At 44.9% G+C, this 22,259-nt stretch overlaps 1 protein-coding gene across 2 annotated transcripts in view; it reads left to right on the plus strand.

The window, feature by feature from the left end:
* The first annotated feature begins 4,626 nt into the window (after positions 1-4,626).
* Positions 4,627-22,259, plus strand: part of LOC119651183 (aryl hydrocarbon receptor nuclear translocator homolog) — a 209,787-nt gene continuing 192,154 nt past the window's right edge. For both annotated transcript variants that reach the window (XM_038054617.1, XM_038054620.1), the window contains exons 1-2: positions 4,627-4,883; positions 5,074-5,125. In XM_038054617.1, the coding sequence (XP_037910545.1) occupies positions 4,856-4,883; positions 5,074-5,125 (80 nt within the window). In that variant the 5' untranslated portion in view covers positions 4,627-4,855. The remainder of the gene's footprint in view (positions 4,884-5,073; positions 5,126-22,259) is intronic.

Here is a 22,259-nt window from a genome sequence, read left to right on the forward strand (position 1 = left end):
GGCCATACTGTCAAAAATGTTTCCCGAGCAAATACTTACTCGTGAGGAGCAGGAAACCATTGAGAACCTTGTCGTCAGGCAGATGTGCAAGCATTGGACTGCGAAACTTGTGTTCACCGGGACACTTTTTCGACCAGGTGTTATATTGATTGACTGCCCGACGGAAGACACCGCAGAATGGGTTAGAACCATAGTTCCTAAATTGTCAGGTTGGGAAGCGTGGAACTGTCAACATGTGCTGGGCATGATATACCAGGAGCGCACATGGTGACAGTTTTTCTCCCAAAAGCCGCGACAATAGTAACGGAAGACCTTATGGGCCTCCTAATCAACCAGAATGAGGATCTCCATACCCGACTATGGAGAGTCTTCAGAAGCAAGGTGGAGGGCAAGGGTAAACTCCTCACGATCAGGGTAGATGACCAATCCCTGGAAGTATTCAAACGTCGGAGTTGCCATATCAACTACCGATTTGGCTACATACCCGTGCATGTGCACAGGGAAAAGCCGAGGAAAAGACACCGGGTGAAAAGCATACCGAGGTCCCCGAAAAAGTCTCAAAAGCCATAGAGGCGGAAATGACTGGATCAACCAGGAAAGTAGGCTTGCTGCCCAGTGAAGAACAGAAGCTGGACGACCTAGACCTAAGGCTCCTAGGACTCAAGGTGGACAGCGATGCGCAGGAAAGTGTCATTTTAGAGGAGTAGGGCGATACTTCGACAGTGGAGAAAAGTTCCAAGCAATAAAGGAGCCAATGGCCAGCACTAAGATAGCCCAGATAAACCTCCACCATGCGAAAGGTCTGCGGTAATTGCAAGGGCAAGTTCTAAGGAGAACATTGGAATAGTGCTGGCTCAGGAGCCCTAGGTTTATCGGGGGCAGATTTGCGATCTGCAAGGAGGAAACATGCAGGTAATTTGGGACTCCTCGAAAGGAGGATTTCGGAGACGAAATCCGGGCTCCACCGGAACAAGTCGCAAGTATTGTGAGAAGAGGGTGTTACCACTTCTCCTCGGCTGCGATGCTAACGCCCACCAGGAAGTCTGAGGAAGCAGCGACACCAATCGAAGAGGTGAGTACCTTCTTGAATTTATTCTTAGCAATAAGTTAGAAATATATAACTTAGGGAACACTCCAACATTTGTGGTCAGCACTAGACAGGAGGTACTAGACATAACTCTAGAAAATACTCTAATGAACGGAATGGTCAGGAATTGGAAGGTGTCCGATGAACCCTCTATGTCTGATCACAGGATAATCAGATTCGACATTGAGGGTAACTCCAAAATAAAAAGAATAAGAAGGTATTCCAGGAGAATGGATTGGGAATCCTACGCAACGCACTTGTGCAACAATATTGCACACCTTCAAGCGGGCGGTGACATCAGGAGCGAACTGGAACTAGAAACACTGATGGAAAACCTCAACACAGTCGTCATTGACGCATATGAGGCTAAGACAGTTAAGTCATCAAGGGATGTACCATGGTGGAACAGGAACCTGACCAGAATGAGAACAGAGGCACAAAAACTCTTCAACCGGCTAAAACAAACCGGGGACTGGCAGAGGTACAAAAATGCACTGATTGCGTATAGCAACGCGATCATGGAAGCAAAACGGAACACCTTCAGGGAATTCTGTGAAGGGAACAGATCACAGAGGCAAAGAGGCTGTACAAGGTTATAGCCAAAGACGGGAGAATATCCTCTGTCTGTTTGAAGAAGGAAGATGGGACATTTACCGAGAATGAGGAGGACAGGGTACACCTGCTTCTTAGAACTCATTTTCCGGGGTCCTACCACACGGCGGCAGGCGACAACATTCTGCCTGACACCCCAACAACGAATAAAAGGACAAGAAAGGAGAACTGGAGACTAGCAAAAGGGGTATGCTCAGAAGCTAGGCTAAGGTGGGCAGTGCGAACTTTCAAACCATTGAAATCTCCCGGAGTAGATGGCATTTTTCCAGCACTAATCCAGAGAGGCCTAGGAATTATCTTAAAGTCTCTTCTGAGGGTGGTAAGGGGGAGCATAGCACTGGAATACATACCAAGGGAATGGAGATGGGTACAAGTGGTCTTTATTCCGAAAGCGGGTAAAAAGGGTCCTTTTCACCCTTAATCTTTCAGAGCAATTCGCCTAACATCGTTTGTACTCAAAACGGTGGAGAAGGTCACGGACAACTATATTGGAACTTACGTTCTAAAGCGTAATCCCCTACATTGCTGTCGACACGCTTACCGGGCAGGACGGTCAACTGAAACTGCTCTGTATCAGCTGACAGAGGTACTACGGGATGCCAGAGAAACAAAAGAAATAGCACTGTGTGTGTTTTTGTATATCGAAGGAACATTCGGCAACACATCGCACACAGAGATACAAGATGTCCTGAGTCGCAAAGGAGTGGGAAACACCCTGGCATTCTGGATGGACAAAATGCTAGAAAGCAGGCAAATAGTGGTACCGACGGGTACAAATTCTATTATCATGAACACCACTCAAGGCTGCTCACAGGGCGGGGTATTATCGCCGCTGATGTGGAGTATGGTAGTGGACGAACTCCTGGACGTGATAACAAATACTGGAATACAAGTCCAGGGTTACGCGGATGACATTGTTTTAATCTGTATGGGCAAATATGAAGACATCCTATGTGATAGGATCCAAACTGGACTAAAGGTTACTAGTGCCTGGTGCAGGAAGGTGGGACTGCGGATCAACCCAGCCAAAACCACCATAGTACCATTCACTAGGAGGCGTAAGCTTGATCACCTGAGAGCCAGAAGATTACATGATACGGAGGTGAAACGAGAAACAGAGGTCAAATATTTGGGAATTACGCTAGACCAAAAATTACTCTGGAAGACACACGTCGGAAAGCCACGAGGGCTCTGATGACTTGCAGATCCATAGTAGGAAAAAAATGGGGTTGCACCCCGAAGATACTACTTTGGATATATAGTGCAATAGTAAGGCCAATGATTACCTATGGAGCGGTAATCTGGGCAGAAAGAACCGAACTCAGCACACAAGCCGGGGAATTACATAAGCTCCAAAGGCTGGCTTGCGTGTGTATCAGTGGGGCAATGAGGACAAGCCCAACGGCATCCCTGGACGTCCTTCTGGGATTAACGCATCTCCATCTGCACATACAGATGTAGGCAAGGAGGGCAATATTCAGGATGGCCGGTAGTATCAGTGAGGCGGGGAGCTGCCTAAACCGAAGGAAGATTGATATTCTTTCTAGGCGGTATCCCGAATTATTGATACCAAGTGATACCATGACAACGAGGTTTTACTTTGATAAGAAGTTTGAAATACTATGGAGTAACAAGGCAAACTGGGAGGGGTGGCTGCAACAGACGGCTTAAACCAGCAACTTATTACTTGGTACAGTGACGGATTCCTCACAGCAGAGGGAGCGGGTGCCGGTGTCATTGGTCCAAGGAAAATGTACTTTGAACCAATGGGCAGGTACACTAGCATATTCCAGACGGAAATATACGCCATAGACAGATGTGCCTCCTTTAATCTACAAAGGAACTACAGGGGGCAGAACATAGCTATTCTCACCGATAACCAAGCAGCAATCAAGGCATTTAGGTCCAACCAAGTGAACTCTAAACTGGTATGGGAATGCCTTGAGAGACTGAATACACTCGGCTCGTCCAACAAGGTCTGGATAATTTGGGTTCCAGGCCATGCTGGGTTGGAAGGCAACAAGGCAGGGGACGAACTAGCCAAGGAGGGAGTAGGGACCCCTTTACACGGGCCAGAACCCTTTTGTGGAATCGGAACCGGTTTCATGGCTATGACTCTAAGAAATAAAGAGGAACGGTTGAGGGAACTATACTGGGCGGACCTACCAGGGATGGAGCAGTCCAGGGTCCTTATTGGGGGATACAAACACATGCGCACAAAGGATTGCTTAAACCTCAACAAAAAGAATCTCCGAATCTTTTTGGGGATTCTCACTAGTCACTGTCGGCTGAACTATCTCTTATAAAAACTAGAGATATCTACAAACACTGCCTGCAGGTTTTGTGCGGAGTGTGACGAAACCTCTATATACGTCCTGGGACAGTGTCCGGCACTTGTGCAAAGTAGGGCGAGGCATCTGGGATAAGTGTTCCTCAGATGCAAAGTTGAAAGATCTGAAAGTAGGGAATATACTAAAATGCTTGCTTAATACTATGATTAACAGGTACACTATAACAATTAATAGGTACACTATATATAAAAGTGGCACAACAGTTCTTTAAGGACGCGGTGCGACCTTCCCTTAACAGAATAATAATAATAAGTGCGCGTATAGTTGATAACGGACCGGACCAATTGGAAAGAAACTTTCCTCAACTTTTGTAGCTACAGATCCCTCTTTTGATCCTAAGTTTTCAAAAAACGACGGCTCGCGATTTTTTTTCCTTACGGAGCATTTTTTTATTACAAGAGCCTGCATAATAAATTATTCTGCTATTGCCTTTTACTACAAATATAATTTCTTAAAATTCACAACTTTATTCCAATTCAACAGTGGCAAGTATACCGTAGTTCCTAATCTTACTCATAGTGGGCACAATAGCGCTCAGGTCGTATAGGTGCAAAATCCCACAAAAAAACAAGATGGTTGCCCAAAATGGCGTTTTGATGGCAGTGCTGTTGTAAACACAAGTGCTCGGTGAATGACAGAAAGACAGGAAAGTGCTAAAAACTCGGAAATTTCAAATTATCTCCTCCACTTCCACAGTGGGTCAAAAGTGTCCCGTGGCAAAGTTTCACGTTCAAAAGTTCAAAGACAAACGCAAGCATAATACCAACCTTGTGAATATTTTAGTGTCCAATGTTCAATATTTCATATGTCTACGATAGCGCACCCTTTTTCAGGTGAGAGCCAGCCCCGATTGCTGTGTGAATTTGATTTTGTGAGACTTGCCTAGCAGTGTGAATGGTAGATTCAAGCGAAAACTGGCGGATGACCCCAGGTGTCGAGTGAATGCGAAACTGCTATTGCGAAATATCCAATTGTTCGATGCCAGTTCAATCCACTGATCTGTTGTATTTTTGCCTCTTTCAGGGATTGACCTAAATAAAACGGTCATACAAAAACGAAGCTACGGCAGTCGGGGGTAAGTTGATTGTTATTGTAAGTGCCCAGTTGGGAGTGAAGCCGGCGAGGAACCAAATTTGGTGTCGTCTTGGAGGGAAAGGTTTCTCCGAAAAGGTGTCGTGACTGGGTGTGAAGAAAGAAATTCCGATTGGCCAAGTGGCGAGTTGGATGTCGCAATGGCAACGGCACGCAGTCAAAACAAATCTAGAGAAGGTTTGTGAATGAATTCGGTGTGTTGGGGCAAAGTTCCCATTGGCAACTGGCGGGTCCAATTGGTCCAATTTTTTTAAATTTTTGTCTTTCAGGTTCTAATACTTAATTGTGTAACCCCTTCGAACACTACTATATTTAACGTTCCTATTAGGTGTGTCGCACTACCAACTAAACACCTCCCCATCGTCAGGGAGCTAGCCTGGAATCGTTTGTCACATTACTTCGGGCTAGTCCCTGAACTCTCCCGCCTTGTGGAGCCTTCAATTCCTTTCACTAACGGGAGGGGAAAGGAGAAAGCGAGCTATCAGTTTAAGGAACCCCCTGCCATCCGGCTCCTCCACCGGTCGAGTTCTATCCTCTAAGTAACGAGAAGGACCTGAAGGTAATGGGCAACACGGCTCCGCCTGTTAGCACTCCTCAGCATCTCTTCGACAATGTTGTCTGCAGAGGGCTCTCCGTGTTTAAATAAAATTGCTGACGAAACCCATTCCACTTTCCACAAAGGAAGAATGTGTGATCGGCGTGGTCCGCCATTCCCATGCAGAACACAAAATCTTCGTGTTTTTCCAATCTTGCGCAGGTAAGACTGAAATCCTCCATGCCCACTTAGGAGCTGGGTAAGGAAAGAGTCTCACCATGCTTCCGATTCAGCCTCTCACTTCATTTTGCCAAGGAAATTGTCACTCACTTAGTGTGTTCTCCGCGATCAACCACCTCCCTTGGCTCTTCTCGTTTGCGCTTGTTTGTGGCTTTACACTCCTTAGCAAGAAGGGCAACGGGAATCGCCATCACGACCAGTTCAGGGAAGTGCGGTAGACAGACGCTACCCGCAAAACTCCTCGTCTGTGCACGCATGCGAGGCGTTTACAGCCCATACTTCTGCGCTGTAGAGCAGGGCAGACTACGTTGAATTCATCAGGGCCCCCAATATTTGCCATTAGCTCACTTTAGGCCGACACTCCAGCGGGAACCCTGTTCTCTGCTGTTTTAATTTCCTCGAAAAAGCTCATCTTTGAGTCGAGCGTTAGTTCAAGGTACTTAATCGTTGGTTTTGATTCGATTATTTCAGTTTTTCCCAGTGCAAGGTTGAAATCGTGAGCAGTCATCCATCCGCTCGCTCGTCACATCAATATGCCAAGTTTGTTTTATGCCGGTTTGACAGGGCGTCCGGCAACAAGCGCCGCAACGTCATCTGCATAATTAACCAGGCGTGACGCTTCTGGCATGCCGAGTCTTAGAAGTCAATTGTAGGAAGCGTTCTAGAGGTCTGGCCCGAGGATGCATTCCTAAGCTACACCCGACGTGATATCCATCTTCCTCTGGCTCTTTAGCGCCTTGGCGTTGCGACCTATGGAGAGTATTGGCTAATGTACCTAAAATATCCTAAATTTCCGACATCATGCCATCAACCAATACGCGATGCGCAGAGAAACGTGCCCGTCCAATACACTCCATCTGCTCGGTCTTAAGTTAACAGAGTTTCCCCAGAGACTTGCTTTTTCGGGTTGGTAGTTTCTAACCGAATCCACGCGCAAGCAAGCAGCTTGAATTGACCGGGCCAAACGTTCGTTGACCCTCATAAACCTGCCCAATTTGCACATTATTGGGTGTAGACGGTTGATTGATCGTGGCTGAGGGGAATGACCTTAAACACAACAGTGTACGTTGCTGTTAACGCTGAGCCCGCACTTTTAAGTTTAAGACCACGGACCGGGAACGAAAATTAGTGGGACCGGGACTGGCTGATCGATTGATAGCGGAACAGCTGGACTGGAGTTGATAGTGTGTCTTGAAGTGAGTCAGATGTTAATAGGAATTTTTGTAAAACATCTGGCGTTGGTGGATTCATTAAATATAAACTTCGGAATTTTCAAATTTTACTGAGGAATACCGTGTACAAGTGAAGTTGTCTCGCGACAGGCCGACCAAGAAAATGCATACAATGTCGTTATAAAGAAGATGATCGGATTGAGTCACAAGCCTCGGTAAAATGCTAGGCAGGACGGGCCCCGGTCCTATCGAGATATGGGCAAGGGTTCTTGATGCATGGACGGCGTCAGGACGTAAGCAAGTTAGTCTGAGCAAAACGAATAAATGTCTGCACGCTAAATTTTGGCACCCTAACTGGAAAGGTCGCAATCTGCACTCTGCAAGAAACCCGATGGTCTGGTGCCAAAAGCTGCAGTATTGAACGCGAACGCGGTAAAAATGGCTACAAACTTCTCTATTTTGGTAACCCACACACTCAATATGGTGTTGGCATTGCTATTTCAGAGGGTTTCCGTGATGCCATTAAAGAATTTGAATGATTTGATGATCGGCTGATGAAGCTCACCATTATATCAGCTGATCGCACTATTCACTTCTTCACCGCGTACGCACCACAGACAGGTCGACCTGATGCCGAAAAAGATGCCTTCTGGCAACTTTTCGAAGAAAAGATTTGTCATGTGCCTGCTGACGACTATATCACCATTCCCGGCGACCTTAATGGTCATGTGAGTGAAAAGGCAGATGGTAATAGGTGCCATGGGGGAAAGGGTTTCGGAGCGCACAATGAGGGTGGCGAGCGTACAATCGATTTTGCGGACACTCATGACCTTGTACTTATGAATACATGGTTCATCAAACGATTGACTCATCTTCCTACATTTTATAGTGGAAACAGTAAAACACAAATCGACTATATTCTCATAAGACGCCGACATTTTACCACTGTCACTTCCCTATGAGACCATCGCACCTCAACATCGGCCGTTGATTGCCGCCCTGCGAATTAAGCCACCGATAAAACAGCGTGAGGAACGCACTGGCCCACCGCTCATTAAATGGTGGCGATTTCGTGAGAAGAAAGAAGAAATAATTTCAAGCGATTACCGACCATTACGAATGTGGAAGAATCGTGGAACCAAATAAAAGACACGATCCACAAAGCGGCCTCTGCAACCCTCGGGACCACCAAGCCGGGTGAGCGGTATATCAACCGAAATACTTGGCTTTGGAATGATGATGTTGAAATGAACGTCCGTGAAAAGAAACGCCTCTACCACAAATTTCTCGACGATAAAACACCGGCCAATTGGCAAATTTATAAGAATGCCAATCGGGAAGCAAAGAAACCAGTCGCTGTCACCGGAGCGAACCATTACAAAAATCTTTACGATAAACTGGACACTCGGGATGGGGAGAGAGATCTGCATCGACTTGCCAAAACCCGTAACGAACGTACACAGGACATCGAACACTTCTATTGCGTTAATGACAAGGGCGGTACTTTGCTCACCAACCGTCGTGCCGCAACGGATAGATGGCGAGAATATTTGGGGCAGATTTCAATTGAAGAATTTGCTCATCCTCCACTTCCACAATCATTGCCGACATTTGGATCAGTTCCACGTGTTAGCACAACTTTCCAGTTAGCCCGTTGGGGAGTTCCATCCCCACGTACTCGAGGAGGGCAATTAGACCCGAGTCTGCAAGGGACTCATCTGAAGTGGTCCTGCCAGTGGGAATTTCATGGTGGTTGTGGTTATGCCTACATCGCGGGTAGAGCTCCTCGGAGCTCAAACGTGGAGTTGTGCTGTACAACTCGGGTGCCGTACCTCTTAGTTGCCGCAGAGGTGTTAGATAGGCCTCGAATCCACTAGTATGAACGCTGAGCCTGCACTCAGTATAAACCAGGACCGCTGTGCTTGCATGGCAGGGCTCTGATTGCGGTCCCAAAATCAATTCGTGTCCGAAGAGGACCGTTAGATTATGCCTACACGGCAGGTACTCACGTTAAACCCCCCCAGGACTTTCATTTTAGCACAATTGGTGCCAAGGAGGCAATAAAACGAATGAAATCGCGAAAGGCACAGGACATGACGACATCGCATCTGAGCTCTGAAAAGCGAAGAGCTGGAACCCAACACTTTGGTGCAGTGAATTCTTTAATCGGATTATTCAGGAAGGAGGAACACCATCTGACTGGCAAGAAAGTATCACGGTTCCAATATGAAAAAAAGAAAGGAAGTCCAGCAGAATGTTCAAATTACCGTCCGGTCCGGTTACGTTCCCATACTATGAAGATTTTTGAGCGCATTCTTGGCAACCATATTCTCGAAATCGTTGAAATAACCGTGAATCAAGCCGGATTTGTCAAAAACCGCGGAACTACTGACAATACAGGCTGCGCGGTTTCCCATGGAGAAACACCGTGAGAAGCGTCGCCCTCTTTACATTGCATTTCTGGATCTAGAGAAAGCGTTTTACCGTGTGCCACACAAACTCATCTGGAATGCTTTACGACAACACTTAGTGCCAGAAGAACTCGTGCGCTGGGTTCAATTGCTCTATCACGATCCGAAAAATAAAGTTCGAAGTATGGCGGGTGTATCAAAACCGCTTCGTGTCTCTGTTGGTGTTCATCAAGGAAGCGCCCTCTCACCATTCCTCTTTGTTTTTATTATAGACACTGTCATACGGGATATCCAACAACACCGTCGGCAGGATAACGTCCTAAACCTGCACAGTTTCAGCTTGGGACGAAGTGATGTGCGGCACAGCTGGGGTAAGAACCATCAATTGCATTGCCAGCGGTGAGAACATCTCCGCTGACACATTTAGCGCCCTGGCGCGAGGTTGGCGCGTTACATTTCGTCTTCCTTCTTATTTCGACCCAGGAGGGGCTGCCACATCGTAAAATTTGAATGACGTGATTTGAATAAATTTCAAAGTGTGGAAAGTATTGAAAGGCGATTCGCAGAAAACGGGAGAGTTTGCTAAGTGGCTGACAATAAAGTGAACGTGCTAAAGGAGGTTTGGCGGGTTCTCGCGAATGTGATATTGAACCAGTTTCTTCAGACGTTTCATGTAGAATGATCCTAAGCTTATTTTGTCTATTTTGTCATCCTTTCCAGGCTTCTATATAAAAACTACCTTAACTTTGTGCCGCTAGAAATATATTTTCTAGAGGCCGCTCTAGGCGCTCTATACTCTTCTTTAGAATTGCTGGATAACTTCCATCGAAGCTAGGTGCTCTGAGATCCTCAAATATAACTCTCAAATTGTTTATCGCGTTATCCTCAGATATGCATATGAAGTGCAGGGCCTTCCCTTCTTCCTCCTCACATTGGCTTCACATAGCCGAAATCACCATCCCAATCTTTTCCGTGTTGTAGTTTAAGGAGCAGTGTCCCGTTAAAAGCTCTACTATGGTTTTCATGTCCCACTTCTTAAGGGACAACAAAAATGCTGTTCTAGCGGCCTCGGGTTCTTTCGCCTGCCGGCAGAAGATAAAAATTCTCCATTCGGCTGCGTGAATCCTTGCCACTTCTCCCTTCAGAGTAAACTTGACAGTAGATGGCCGGATGTCAAAAGCTGGTTCTGGCCCCACCATTTTGGATTCAGAACCTTGGTGAGCCAGTCTGTCAGCTTCCTCATTACCAGCGATGTTTGAGTGCCCTGGCACGTCAGGATAGCTCCTGATGACAACTTCACACAAACTGGCTTGATATGTCATTGCTGTTTAGTACTAATATTGCTGTCTTTTCGAAGACGAATATGGAAACCATATACAAACATACGAGTATGATGTTTGCCTAGAAATTTCCAGATGGAATGCATGGCCATATGATTGGCCGCCTTTTCACGAGCCAATAGTATCCAGGGGGAAATAAGCTCAGCTAACAGATGTTCTGGAGATGAGGCATCAACAAATGATCTTCACTACCATCTGAAAAGCGTTATCATTGATACGGCCACAAACATACTTAGCCCCTGTCGCAAGGAAAGTGGTTTGACGATGAATGTAAGCTAGCTAAAGAACGGAAGAATGCTGCATACCGAGTAATGTTGCATTCTCAAAGAACGCGGGCACGCGCAGAGACTTATCACAAACTCCGGCGAGCGGAGAAGCAACTTTCACAGACGGAAAAAGGAAGCCCGGGAGAAACAACAAATTTGTCAACTCGAAAAGTGCAGGGAGCAATCGCACCAGGCGCGGAAGTTTTACCAACAAATCAGCAGGATGAAGCTTTACACACCTCGATGCTCATCCTGCCGAGACAAAGAGGGTAATCTGATTTCTGACAGAATGGTCATATTGGAGCGATGGGTTGAGTACCTTGATGAGCTACTGAACAGCCAGGAACATCGGCGAGTTGGAGGTCCCGCCAATTGAAGACGACGGACAAATACTGCCACCACCAAGTATAGAAGAAACAGTCCGTGCAATTCATCGGCTAAAAAATCATAAGTCGTCAGGAGCCGATGGAATTACACCGAGTGGTTCATCAACTTGTGCTCAAGGTATGGGACAGCGAATCAATGCCTGACGATTGGCAACGAGGCATTATCTGTCTCATACATAAAAAGGGAGAGATCACACAGTGCAGCAATTATAGAGGTATCACGTTGCTGAGTACCATCTATAAGGTATTCTCCGCTATCTTGCTAAGCCGTTGGAATATGGACACCAGTTGCACCATCTATTCATCGACTTTAAAGCCGCCTATGAAAGCATAGCCAGGGTAAAACTGTACACGGTCATGAGAGAATTCGGTATCCCGACGAAATTGATAAGACTGACTAGGCTGACCCTGACCAATGTGTGACGCCAGATAAAAGCAGCAGGATCACTCTCAAGATTCAAACGACGTCAAAAACGGTCTACGACAAGCGGATGCCCTATCATACGTCCTCTTTAACCTGGTCCTGTAGAAAGTGATCCGTGATGCTGAGGTAAATGCAAGAGGTACGATCCTCTTGAAGTCTACTCAACTACTGGCCCATGCTGATAATATCGACATCATGGGAAGAGCGACCCAAGACGTACAAACTGCCTTTATTAAGATCGAGTAAGGGGTAATAAGCGCGATATCTTGGGCGGCACATTAATGAAGGCAAAATAAATAATATGGTGGCAACGTCAGCACCAAAAACCAACCAACCAACAACATCAAACCGCACTGGTCAGACGGGAAGAATAAAGATAGGAGACCACAACTTTGAGACCGTTGATAATTTCTCCTATCTAGGGTCGAAAATCACAACCGATAACAGCTACGACGATGAAATCCGCGCACGGTTGTTGGAAACCAACCGAGCCTACTTCAGCTTACAAAAACTGTTTCGTACGAAACGTCTCACCATAGGGTCAAAGCTCTTACTGTAGCTAATGAGCCAGTCCTCATGTATTCCGAAGAATTTTTGTCCCCGCGATGGTTGCATATTCCGGTCCTTTTTCCTGTCCTGCAATTATTTTTTCTCATTAGCGACATTTCCTCTCTACTCATTTTCCCGTGCTTGCTTTAAGCCGGTGATTTTCCACCTGTTGTGTAAAACAAAACCTTATTAAAATCGGTTTACTGTCTGTCTGTCTGTCCGTTAAACGCATTTTTCTCGGAGGCTAGCAGCGATTGACACCAAATTTGATAGAAAGGTGGCAACTGTCTGAATAAACATTTTAGTTGGCAGTGTAATTTGTGTAATACAAGAGCTTTAAATTCTTGGAACTACGGCTTAATGTTGCTTAACCTCTCGTAATCTTGTGAATCCCATAATTTCCCCAGTAGCCTAACAATGATGAACTATATTTTAAATCCTCTTTTGATATTTCAAATTCAGTTTGCACTGCAATATAGAAGCCGCTATACGTTTACCCGTGTAAACCTTTCCATGAATTGAAATATGGTCGCCACTGTCATTCGGAAGCTACAAGCTTTCATCACAATAGCCGGTGTCGTGTCATTGGTGTTTTCTAGACTTAGATGGTTTCTGCAGCCAACCCGTTGAGAAACCTGGAAACTTCGTCGTCCGTTTCGAATCACACCGTTTGCGGACATGTTGAATGCTTATACCCGTTTCCCCATACACTTCATTTAACTGACGATGAATCTCTATGGGTGGTAACTTTTTTGCGTGCAAAAATCGGCTAACCGCATTAATTTCGCACCTGGCGATGACGGCGATGACAGGCTCCATCGCGAATAAGGCGGAACCAGCGAATAAGGCGGTGTTGTCAGATTCCGCCTAGCCTAACGCGCGGCAAAGTTACAGCGTTGGGAACCTTATTTTTGAAATAACCCTCGTATCAAGAGAAGTAGTACGTCGCTCAAGTCTCTAAGCGACAGAAATTTTAGGATGGGCATCTGGTGCCTGCTTTGCACAAGCGCTGGACGTTCCACCAGAATATGCATAGATCTTTCATAATTTTCTCTTCAGAATTTGCAGACCTTGTTCGCAGATAACTCCAGATTCCGCAGGTGGTAATTTAGTCTGCAATGACTAGTAAATGTTCCTACTTTGATCCCAAGGCTCTTATTGGTGAGGTTTGAACAATGTTATTAGCGCTTGGATTCGCATCCTCCCATTCTGAAGATTGAGTTCCTTGCATGAAAAAAATGGAGACAATTCAATCCCAAAAAACCTCCATGGATGTCGTTGGGCGCAGTGATGCACATGCAGCAAGTTTTTGAAGTTTGTGTAGCCCCTGGTTGTTGTCTTGAGTTAGGTTCTATATGCCCAGATTATTGCAGTATATGTCCAACATAGTATTTTCGGCGTGCATCTCAATGTCTTTCCTGCGGATTGTTGCGCAACCAACCCAATCCAATCCAAAATCTTCCCCCACCGTTTTCAGTACAAATAATATTAGGCCAATTGGTTTGAAAGCTTTACGATAAAAAGTATCGCTAATACCCGCTTTTGAAATAAAGGTTCCTTTGTCCAATATCCGTACCGTTGGTATATGTCTTAAGGCTGTGCTGCCTCTTATCCCCTTACGAGAGATTTTACCATGATTTGTAGGCCCCTCTGTAGTAGCGCTAGGAAGATGCCATACCCTTCATTTGATTTCAGTCGTTTTAATATCCCCACGCTTACACTAGCTTCTGACAATATCTCTTCATCACTTTCCAAATTCCCTTCGGTCTGTTATTGTGACGCCGAGCAGAATTTTGTAGAATTCTGCTGTGAAAATAGGACTCCTGAAATGAATGTTGAGAAGTAAGGGTGCCCTTTCTTCCTCATCCTTGATAAATATTCATCTTCCTGTGTCAATCAGTCATAGGTTATTGCCCCATTATTGGCTATAGCCTTATTTCAAAGTCATCATAGAATTTACTGAAGCTGTTGAGCTCTTCCACTATTGCTTCCATTTCCAGTTCGTCGCTTATATCACCGTCCACCTCAAAAAGAGCCTTGTCATTCCTCAATTGCCTTATATAGAAGTTCCAAACCATTCTTCTGGGGTTTTTTACAATGTTTTCTACTTCAGAGTTGCCTTCAATTTTTAATCTTATTATTCTATGATCCTACATAGAGGGGCCATCCGACATCCTCCAATTCTTCACCAGCTCGTTCATGAGGATATTCTTTAGGTTTATGTCTAGTACCTCTGCCTGGTGCTGGTCATAGAAGTTGGCATTTTCTTCATCAGTCTATCTGGTGAAATCTGGGTATCGTCTCCTGGGAAGTAGTCTGATTCTACGTCTGTCTCCCAAGTTTTTCTGTCGGTTTCCAATGAAACTTGGACAACTATGAAGTTTCCAGTCAGAATTTAGGAATGATACAACATTACCTGTCTAATTCCTCCTTGGAAGGTGAATTTCCAAGGACAACATTGGAAAAGCGCTGACTCAAGAATCAGCATTTTTCAAATTTTGTCCTTAAAAATTTCCGTTGCAATCATTGCAGATGCAACTTTTGTGTGACGAAAGTTTCCCAGGCTCCTTTCATACCTGCACCTCTTCTCCAATATCAGAGTCTCGTCCTCTCCTCCAACATGTCACTTCCCTATGACTTGCTATCCGCCGTGACCCGTAGGAGGTTGAGGTTTAAGTCGGTCAGCTTCTCTTCCTCAATGGGCAGTAGGTCCACTCCACTGTTTGATCCTGCCCTTCCAAAATCGATGACTCCCCATGATTTCTTTTGTGGATTTATCATTATACTGCAGAATCAAAAAGAGCGTCAGCCGAATGGAGACGAAAGTCTGAAAGCCGTCCAAAGCGTCCGAATACACAACAGTTCGCAAGCAAGGTCATGGCTTCTGTGTTTTGGGGCATCCACGGAATTTTGCTTTTGGACTTTCTTCCAAAGGGCCAGACGATCAAAAGCGACTACTATATTGAATGATTGGATCGATTGGTTGACGTAATTAAGCAGAAAATGGCTCACAAGGCAAAGAAAAAAACATCTCATCAGGATAATGCGCCAATTTACAAGTAGATTAAAACGTCGGTGAAATTATAAAATTTACCATTCGAATTGCTCCCAATCCTAGCTCTGATAGTAAAGTTATAACCGTAAATGAGGCATATTTCCAGCTAAAGACAAAGTGTTTTATAAAGATGGAATCGAAAGTTTGGAAAAACGCTTCAATTATTCTATCGCTAGGGAGGGCAACTAACTTGAGGGGAAAAATGCGATTTCATTGGTTAGTCTCGGGACTCAATGACCCATGTGTTACTTCACTGCTCCTTGGCCCGACAAAAGTCGAGGGACACCCTTGGTTCGCGGTGATGAGACCAACTGAAGGTCTTGACTTCCGTTCTAGGATTGCATTTACTACGCCCCCGGAAATATGTTGAAAGCTCCTACCTTTCAAGAGTTCAAGACCACTTAACTTTGCATACGTCACTAGGTTCCGTAGGTCTTGTGCTGACGTAGAACACAGAGAACCAGAGTACACAGAGAAAAGTTCGGCGTTTTTGTTCTTATCTGTAACCTGATACTTTAAGGTGATTGCAGCTGGGTCCTGGACATAGATTCATCTTAACATAATTTCTTGTAGGAAATTTCATATCAGCACATAGGAAGAGTCTGCTGGGTGCAGTGTCGGTTTTACCGGGATTACCAACTTGTCCCTACTTTCCACCAAGTGTTCCGAGGTAATAACGCTCATGTACTCATTTCCAAGGAGCTTGGTCTTCTTCGGCAGTGTTTTCCCCTGCCGTCGGCTGGGGGCCTTCCGAAATTCACGATATCAGGTCTGCATTGATCCCTTTTCATATACCGGTATTAGACCAATTGCGTCCAAAGTCCAGCGCCCTATACACTGCTTTATGCAGATGATGTTTTCCTAGCACCACATAGCAAAAATTATCTCGAGCAACTTGTCCAAAAATTAAATGATCGCTTCATGCAATACGGTCTCAGATTGAATCTAAACAAAACTGAATTTTTGACGACAGATCCCCATGAAACAGGCACAATCACTGTCAGCGGCAGTGACCTGCCTAGAACTGAGCGATTTAAATACCTCGGATCAACGCTATCAGCCAATGGAGAACTGTGCTATGAAATAACTTCACGCACTAACGCAACTTGGATGAAGTGGCGTTCCACAGCTGGTGCTCTTTGTGATCGATGTATCAACGAATGTCTCAAATTTAGAATTTACCGCAATATTGTCCGTCCTGTCGCCCTCCATGGTTCTGAGTGTTGGCCAACTATAAAAGACAATGAACAGCGTCTGGCGGTAATGGAGACAAACATGTTGCGTTGGACTACTAGCGTGACACTATTTGATCACATCCGAAATGAGGATAGCCGCGATCGATATGGGGTTGCACCAATCGTAGAAAAACGCGCGAGAGAGGCGTGTTCGATGGTATGGTCACGTATTTCGCGCTAACGAGAATTCATTTGCCAAGATTGGTCTGAATATCGAGGTCGATGGTAAACGACCAAAAGGCAGGCCGAAACAACGGTGGCTTGATACGCTGGATGGGGGTTTAAAAGCCTCAAGATTACATACAGATCAGGCATTTAATAGAGTCAAATGGCGAAACCGATCACGACGGGCCGACCCCGCTTGTGAACGGGACAAAGGCTGAGGGAAAAGAAGAAGACCAATTGCGTCTCTAGCTTTCTTATCTTTTCGATTTTCCTGGTATGAGCTGAAGAGGAGGTTCTAACTTGCGAGATTTAGCTTTTAATTCCTCGCCTGCTCCTCACTCGTCTGAAATGAGAAGCATGTCTTCCACGGATTTAAGATTTTTCAACCTCGGTTTCATCTTAATATCTCAGTGATCTGGACCATAAGAATCACAATTGTATCTAGTCGCATTGAGTTGGGACTATGTAAAGCGACCAAACACGAGTCTATATGGTCAGATATAGTCTACGGAAATAGCGACATGCGGAATCAAGATTATGACCTCTCATAATCCCTACTGAATAGCAGTCGTCTTTCAAATTAAACATAAAAATAATTGCAATGAAGCTATCAATTAATGATCATTCGAAAGCAATTCATCAAAATAAAATTTAATTAATCCCAGATCCATAAAACAACTCGTTAATGCGACAGCAACGACACAGAGACATGCCCAACGATAATCAACCCCCGATACTCGGATACGAACCAGCCCAACCGCCACACATCACATGGACATTTCCCTGTTCAAGAAAATCCTCTCATTTCCATTCTTTTTCCAAAGTCTCGAATTTTATGACTATTTTGTGGACAAATCTATTCGTCAGTTGGCTTTTCGGTTGATACATTCCTTTTCTTTTGCTTCCCTGTCCTATCCGGGCCCTGCGTCTTACAGATATACTTGTCTATCTGTACGAAAACGAGGGAAACTTTATGCCACTTGTATATCAGTAAATTTAGTGAAAAAGAGAGACTAAGGACATAAAAAGTTTAGTTTTCTAAGTATGTTTTTCGTTTCTTATTTATATCGCAATCTCTAGTGGGTGGACGGGACCGAACGAGTGAGTGACTGACTATATTAGTTACTAGTAGCCTACTTGGAGCGAAGACTCGTCAATAAAGAGATATAAGGATAAAAGGACAATGACAGTGGAGTGCTTTTCCGTTTTCTACACAGGACAAAATTTATTTTTATGGATGAATGGATGAATGGGGATGTTTGGTAGAACAATTGGATTAGAAAATGTCGTTAAATTACATGAAATGGTCGGTTGTACATCAACTTTCTCCTATTACTCGCCACTGATCCATTAAGGGCTGTGTTTTCTTTGGGGAGCTGTTATTGGGTGACTACGGTCTGGAAGTTGAGCATGATCTACCAAATGAGAGAGTCTTGACCGCATTTAATAGCGCTTGATTAGAGTGTTCCCAGGGCAGGAGGGGGAGACAGGAAACGTCCCAACAACATGTCTCCCCATTAGTCTGAAATCAACGACTGCAAAGTCAATTTCATCAATGCAATATCGCTTCCGAGGCATAATGAGGTCGCCCCACATTGAACTTTAGATCGGCTGCATTCTGGCCTGCCTGCCTGTCTCTGTTTTGCCCCCAATTCATTTATTGTTTGCTACTCTCGTGTTATTGCTTTTGCTGTCATTAAATATTATTCACTATATATCTTGAGCTCGTTTCACATTGTTCTTTGTTTTCTTATTATTATGGCCTGACAAACGGCTAAACAGTAAAGTTTGAAATGTATGTTATATTTCGCTGTGTGCTCCCCATTTTGAACCCAGAGGAAACGACGTTGTCTGAACGTTCTCCCATATGAAATGTACAGAGGGAGTAGCAGAAGTGCAATACGATGCAATGGCGCAATGGCTTAGTGACGGCAGCAACGATATGTCATGCTGATTTCGAACTAAAACATTGAACATTGAACACTGAACGAAAACATGGGAAACATAAAGTCTAAAAACAAAACTGTGTATACGAAATGTACTCCACATTCTATACTCCCAATATCGTACACTGACATTCATTTTATTCAATTTCAATGGCATCTCCCATGCTTTGCTCTATGGGCATGACATGCCGCGAGGAGTTTTCCTATAAGATACAATGTTATATTAGCACATGTACATATTAGAGGTATATAGACGGTGCAATATGGAAAAGTAAAGCATGGACTCAGATGGTAACAATAAAGAGCCAAAAGGAAATCTTGAAAATGTGGAGAACAGTCGTCAATGTGATATTGCTTCCACTTCTTTGCTTGTTTATGCTGTAATATTCATCGATCCCTAAATTCGCCTATTATAGGGTCTAAGTGCCAAGCAATTAGGTTAGAATGGTAGGAACGGATAATATTTATTATACATATGCATTGAATTGGTTTGTTTTGTCTAATATCTTTGTTTAATATACACCATATCTGATAGGATCCTATTAGTTTTATGAAATGTAACCCAATAAGTCCATAGAATGACATACAGATGGCGTCATTGTTACCAAATTGACGTGATTTTTAGTAGGTGTCAGCTTTTAAACGATACATGCCAAGATTTCATGACAATCAGACGTTTAGTTCACAAGTTACAGTGGTTTTGATGACGCTATCTTTAGAGCTTTCAAACAATGGAAAAGTCCAAATTTCGTCCCTTGATCAATCAATGTTGTTTAATGGAAAAATGCCGTTCAAGCAAAGCAATGGCTAAACAAATGTTTTTCGGGCTGGGCTCCATCTTGGCAAATGATAGAAAAACGACTTGTTGATTTTAAGTGTGACAGCACAATTAGCGACGACATAAAAGCGCAAATCCAACATATTGCGGAAGGAATAGTGGAGACTGCTTCATTCTGTTCACCGTGCACCGAGAATGCCTTCGAAGATTTATTTATTGTCAAGCAATTGTCAATGTGTAAAGCCAAATAATCCCTTCCAGTTCCGAAGGGTAAACACACTTTTAGGGTCTAATTTAAAAAGTGTACTGAGATAATGATTTTTTTTGGGGGTAGGGTAGGTGAATGCATTTACGCACACAATGTTGGACTCCCGATTCGGTACGTCGTCGGACTACCAACTAAACACCTCCCCATCGTCAGAGAGCTAGCCTGGAACCATTTGCCACATTACTTCGGACTAGTCCCCGAACTCTCCCGCCTTGCGGAGCCTTCAAATCAGGGAATTCCTTTCACCAACGAGAGGGGAGAGGAGGAAGGCAACTGTCAGTTCAAGAAACCCCCTGCCATCCGGCTCCTCCGCCGGTCGAGTTCTATCTTCTTAGCAACGAGAAGGGCCCGAACGTAATGTGGGCAACACCGTTCCACCTGCCAGCAGTCCTCAGCATCTCTTCGACAATGTTGTCTGGAGAGAGATCTCTTTTGTTTAAATAGAGCTGCTGACGAACCCCATCCCACCTTCCACAAGAAAAAAAAGTGTGGTGGGCGTCGTCCTTAACTCCATTGCAAAACACACAATTTAGAGAACGCGCCTTTCCAATCTTGTGCAGGTACGACTGAAAACTTCCATGCCTATTAAAAATTGGTTAAGAAAATAGTCAGTCTCACCATGCTTCCGATTCAGCCACGCACCTAAGTTGTCGATGAGCCACGCAGTCCATCTGCCTCTAATTTCATTTTGCCGAGAGAGCTGCCACTCGTCTAGAGTGTGTTGCGTTCTTCGCGAGCAACCACCTCCCTTGGCTCATCTCCCTTGCACTTGTATATGGCCTGACGCTCCCTAGCAAGAAGGACAATGGGGATCACTCTCGAGATCACCATCACGGCCGGTTCAGAGACAGTGCGGTACGCAGACGCCACCTGTAAAGCTCCCCGTCTCTGTACTTGCGCGAGGTGTTTACGATATACCACCTTTTTAAGAGCGCCAGCCCATACCTCTGCGCCGTAGAGCAGGCGCCAGTTTAGAGTTCACCTGGTTGGACCTAAGTTAAGCTATGTTCTGCCCTCTATAGTTCCTTTGCAGATTAAAGGAGGCACATTTGTCTATGGTGTATATTTCCGCCTGGACTATGCTAGTGTATCCGCTCATTGGCTCAAAGTACATTTCCCTTGGACCAATGACACCGGCGCCCGCTCACTCTGCTGTGAGGGATCCGTCAGTGTACCAAGTAATCAGTTGCTGGTTTAAGCCGTATGTCGCAGCCATGCTCTCCCAGTTTGCCTTATTACTCCAACGTGTTTCAAACTTCCTATCGAAGTGAAACCTCGTTGTCGTGTTAACCCTTGGTGTCAGTAATTCAGGATACCGCCTAGAAAGAATATCAATCTTCCTTCGATTTAGGCAGCTCCCCGCCTCACTGATACTAGCGGCCATCCTGAATATTGTCCTTGCCTGCATTTGTATGTGCAGATGGAGAGTGGTTAATCCCAGAGGACCTCCAGGGATGCCATTGGGCATGTCCTCATTGCCCCACTGATACACACGCAAACCAGCCTTTGGAGCTTATGTAATTCGCCGGCTTGTGTGCTGAGTTCGGTTCTTTCTGCCCAGATTACCGCTCCATAGGTAATCATTGGCCTTACTATTGCAGTATATATCCAAAGTAGTATTTTCGGGCTGCAACACCATTTTTTTCCTGCTATGGATCTACAAGTCGTCAGAGCCCTCGTGGCTTTCCGACAAGTGTTTCCGACATGTGTCTTCCAGAGTAATTTTTGGTCTAGCGTAATTCCTAAATATTTGACCTTTGTTTCTCGTTTCACCTCCATATCATGTAATCTTATGCTTCTCAGGTGATCAAGCTTACGTCTCCTAGTGAATGGTACTATGATGGTTTTGGCTGGATTGATCCGCAGTCCCACCTTCCTGCACCAGGCACTAGTAACCCTTAGTCCAGTTTGGATTCTATCACTTAGGGTATCTTCATATTTGCCCCTACAGATTAAAATAATGTCGTCCGCGTAACCCTGGACTTGTATTCCAGTATTTGTTAGCACGTCCAGGAGTTCGTCCACTACCATAGTAGTAGTAGCCTTGAGTAGTGTTCATGACAAAAGAATTTGTACCTGCCGGTACTTCTATTTGCCTGCTTTCTAGCTTTTTGCCCATCCAGAATGCCAGGGTGTTTCCCACTCCCTTGCGGGTCAGGGCATCTTGTATCTCTGTGTGCGATATGCTCCTTCGATATTCAAAAACGCGCACAGTGGAATTTCTTTTGTTTCTATGGCGTCCCGTAGTACCTCTGTCAGCTGATACAGAACAGTTTCAGTTGACCGTCCTGCCCGGTAAGCGTGTTGACAGTGATGTAGGGGATTACGCTTTAGAACGTTGGTTCTA

This window comes from Hermetia illucens, chromosome 3 (genome assembly GCF_905115235.1).
Source record: "Hermetia illucens chromosome 3, iHerIll2.2.curated.20191125, whole genome shotgun sequence".
NCBI lineage: Eukaryota > Metazoa > Arthropoda > Insecta > Diptera > Stratiomyidae > Hermetia > Hermetia illucens.